The 4,479-nt window shown below is 39.2% G+C and overlaps 1 protein-coding gene across 1 annotated transcript; it reads right to left on the bottom strand.

The window, feature by feature from the left end:
- Positions 1–1,945: 1,945 nt before the first annotated feature.
- LOC139128981 (uncharacterized) lies at positions 1,946–2,920 on the bottom strand. Its single transcript, XM_070694660.1, has one exon. The coding sequence runs from the start codon at positions 2,918–2,920 to the stop codon at positions 1,946–1,948; it is 975 nt and encodes a 324-aa protein (XP_070550761.1).
- Between the last annotated feature and the right edge of the window lie 1,559 nt (positions 2,921–4,479).

Here is a 4,479-nt window from a genome sequence, read left to right as displayed (position 1 = left end):
ATCGTTTCCGAAGATTATCCATCGTTATACGAACAAAATGCACTTGGGACCTACAAGTGATAGCCGTGCGAAGTCCAGAGATATCAATCGGCGTCGTTTACTTGAAACTAATCCGTGCGACCTATAACATTTCCGTCGACCGCTTCCACCCATACCGAAGAAGTCGCTGCGACACAAAGTGGTCAAGCTGTAGACACAATTTCGGAAGTGACTGGCAAACAAAATCCGATGTATCCGACAAGTCGTAAAGAAGACGCAGAACAGATACAGCGTGCTGTAGCGCTCAGTAGTACTCAACGCAATGCGCCGTTCGAGGCATCTCATCACGTGTCCTCTCCCACAGTAACTGTCAACCGACCGTCACCACAACACCATGGCCAGACGACGGATCACCCGAACTACTACTATCAAAGCGGCATGTCACCCTTCTATGGTTATCCAACAATGTATAGTCAACTAATGCCACATTCAATCCCCTTCGCTGTATGATGCTATGTATGGAGCTGGGTCATTTCCTATGACAAGTAACTTTTCTATTCCGACAACACCGCCTGCACCGCCTCCGGCTACTTTCTCATCAATCCAACAGGACGCTACTACCGATGGAAATTCCGCTGTACCGATTACTCCATTTCCAAGCATCCATCAACCGTCAGCACCTCCGTCGGAGTAAATGCCCTTTCTCTAAAACATTGCGATACAGAACTGTACTTTCATATAACTCGGAATTATACTTGAAAACTCAGAAGAGGAGCGAACCACTTTAAATGATTTAGGCAAACCGCTCTGTTTGTTGAACACGTTAATTATAGTAAACGACAAACGATAGTGAACTTTGAAAAGCTGGATGGATAGCTGTCAAATTCTTTAGTAAATCTGTTTAACGAGAAAGTTTTATTGTTATCTTTTCCGTTTCCGTTCTTGCATTAGATTTTCTATGGCATTTTCCATGAATCCATTTTCACCGTGGAAAATGTTGTTCTGTTATTTCGTCATTTTCTCGTGTTAAATGTGAGTATGCGTAACACGATTGACTGAATATTTCATAGTACACAAGTTGGTGTGTATGATTGCTGAGACATTCAGACATCTGCAAGCGTTTTTTTCATCTCTCTTTAATCATCCTCCTACGCGGACTTTACTGAGTATCATCACTTCAGTCGAAAGACAATGTCGAACTAGAATGCCAACACAAAATGTATCTTTGACCTCATCAACATGATGAAACCGTCATACAGTTAGCTGTTTATTCTCTTTCATTGGTTATTTTTCGAATGTAATAAAGTTTTCATGTCTGTAACAGACTGCCTTTTTACGTGATGCTGTTTAATTTTTCTTGTACGTCGGGAGTATAGATAGAAGTCCTTTTAATGATATTATAGGGAGTGTAATCTCGGTGCTTTCTGTTGAAAATAATATTGATTTCGAAGCCAGGAGGTCGCATCGTGAGAAATGCTAAGGTAGGTATACCAACTAACTCCGCATCGGTAAGCTCATATCCGGGGCCAGTGAAGTAGTAAAATCATGGGTTGTTGACAACATTATGTTATGTTAATCTATTTTAATCTAAATTTAAATATTGTATGTGACAAAACTACAAAAAATAAATCTAGCTCTCTATAATGTTCGACTGACTTTGAAGACAAGGCGTGTCACGTGAAACGCAGGAACAAAGTATATTTAGTGTCCCACAGATTGGAGAAATCTGTAAGTACAATAATATGCATGAATTACAAAACTGTAATAAAAGTGTCTATCTTTCGAGCTACCTGTGAACAGTTACATGTATAAAAATTCAAGATGAAATGAACCTTTACATGCAATAACATACTCAGACACGGGGATCAAATTGTGCAAAGGCCGGTCGGTAAATCAATTAATGTTCACACATGTAAATATCCCGTGGCCCGGTAAAAGCCCAGAGTGTCCGCCGGAGTGACCTTGTCTAGTGCTTCAAAAATCGCAACTGGCATAGCTCTGTATGTAAGTCAGCAATATGAGCGTCATTACTGATGCAGGTTTTCACTTTGTTGAAGCAGTATTCCGCAGGATTAAACTCGGGCGAGTACTTTGGTGTGTATATGACATCGATGCCTTGCTCTTGAAGCCAGTCATTCAGCACTCTCGCCACTTCACTATGATGGGTAGGACAATTGTCTACAACTAAAATATCTCCAGTTTGGAGTGCTGGTTGCCCATATTCGGTGACCGTGTTGACACATTCAGCTATGAAATCAGTATATGTCGCTGAATCAGATGCGCCTTGTATTGTGTTGGCATGCATTACTCCATCCAAACCAACAAGAAGGTTCAGCGTTGTGTTTGGAGACTGATGGTATCGTACAATGTCTACGCAACGGGTTCCTATGAGTGAATGTCCGTACAATGGATGACTCACCGTGGGTGTTTTAAACCCAGACTCGTCCATGAACTTCAAACGCCTAGGCTCAACTGTATACAAATAGTCCATGTAGTTCTGAGTGTACTCCAAATTTGCAAATGTGAATCTCTCTTGTGCGATTGCAGTGCACCGTTTCCTCGTCCATTTCCCCTCGGTGAAATAATTACGTACAGTATGTCGTATCGTTCGTTCGCTAACGTCGGTTGGCGAAACTAGCGACAACCGAACTTTCATCTCCCGTGATGTCATTCCGGGGTTTTCAACCTTTAAACTTTCTAAGTATGCAATCTCTACATCCAATAACTTCCTGGGAGTATTTCTTACCGTAGGATGGTATCTACTTGAAGGCTGAGTATCAACGTGAAGGCGATCGCTTACTTGTTTGAAAGTTCCTCTCGGTGTGAATCCCGTTTGCGGGTCTCCACCCAACTGCTGAACTAGTTCAACAATCAGAGATCGTACATCATCACTCAGAGGTTTTCCCCTGTGATATTCTCGCCCCTTTTTGTTGGTGTACATTTCTGCGAGTTGTATTGTAACAATGGAGTACCACAATTACACGAGCCAGTCGAATTTTGAATGTGCCGCCAAGCTCGAAGGGGATCGATTTAAAAAACGCCACCCTGCTGAGATTTCTTCCTGACAGCGACAAAGTATAGATAAACAAGGCGCAGTTAGACTACATATTAATTACTATTAGTGTTTGTATTACAATCAGTTACCTATGCACTGGCTTTGGCCACGGTAGTAACATCTGTTTTTCGAACAGGAATTCAATGTGCAGCTTTCCTTGAACTTTTTTAACGCCCTTCCTCAGACCGGAAAGTTTTTCAACAACTGTGATGTACATGTTATAATAATAACATAGTCGTTTGTCTTAATGATGACGGCAGATCTTGTGTTTTTCATTCAAAAAAACTCAAAAGCTATATTTCTCAAGCTTTCAGACTTTATTGCTTTGTCGTTTGCAGTTTTTATAATTAACACATGTTCCAGCTCTGCCACAAAGGAATTTGTACTTTGTAGCCTGCCACATCGACATACAAATAATAATTGAAACTGAGAATCATTTGGCAAAAACTTTTGATTTTTCCCTTTTCATATTAGTACAGTTTCTGAGATTAAGGAGAAAGGGCACACATATTTTTTATCACATTGTAACAATTCTAAATCCCAGAATTTTTGACGAAATATTAATCTGTTATCAGTTCAGGCTTCGATATGCCTTCTTTATCCGTATTAAATAAAAAACTCGCTCGTCCTCATGAACCATGTAACACGTTGATTTGTACCAGACATTGTTTAAAAAGATGCATCCGTGATTTATAAGTTTAAGAATATAGTAAAAATATTAAGAAAATCTTAGCATGAGACTCGATATGCGAATGTGTTGATAGTATTGTATATCTTGTATTTTGACAATTATGTTCCTTAAATTGCAGGAGGAAGAAATTGTTCATAGGGAGACAGTACGTTTGATGACACTGTGTAGCAGAGAATGAGGTAATTGTGTTTCGTAGGGAATAAAAAAAGAAAATTAATTTATTCATATTTTCTCAATATACTGAATCATTTGCTTATTTTATGTCAATTATTTATTGGCACTCCTGGGGAATTACATAGAAGATATAATCGATACTTTGGTTCATTTTCTTCATATCTTCAATCCCAGAAAACAGCGTGGGATATTTATTTCCGGCAACAAAATGAGAATCGAAGACTTGACGATGCAGAAATAAAAAATAAACAAGAACAAAACCTGGCCAATAGCGAAAGGATGTATCAATACAATGCTGCAAAGCAAGAGGAGGAATTGAAACAAGACAGAGGGATATGAACACTGAATTTGAAAACCAAAAAAAGGCTCGTAACAGGAATGCTGCAAGATTTCCCAATCCTTTTGGTATGTCCAGACTAATAAATTCGATGCTGTTGATAAATCAAAGCTATATTCCTTTATCTTCATTGTAATAATAACAAAACGTTGGACTATTCAAAATGCTATTTTAGATGATAGGCATGAGACATGCAATGCATGTGATCATGCATTGTGTGCCTTGTTTTGAAAGAATGATGAA

Source organism: Ptychodera flava, unplaced genomic scaffold (genome assembly GCF_041260155.1).
Source record: "Ptychodera flava strain L36383 unplaced genomic scaffold, AS_Pfla_20210202 Scaffold_82__1_contigs__length_521545_pilon, whole genome shotgun sequence".
Taxonomy (NCBI): Eukaryota; Metazoa; Hemichordata; class Enteropneusta; family Ptychoderidae; genus Ptychodera; species Ptychodera flava.
The sequence above is the reverse complement of the archived record's forward strand: the minus strand, read 5'-3'. Positions and strand labels throughout refer to the sequence as shown.

Coding starts and splice junctions, on each gene's coding strand:
- LOC139128981 (XM_070694660.1), bottom strand. CDS start 2,920: ATGTACACCAACAAAAAGGGGCGAGAATATCACAGGGGAAAACCTCTG.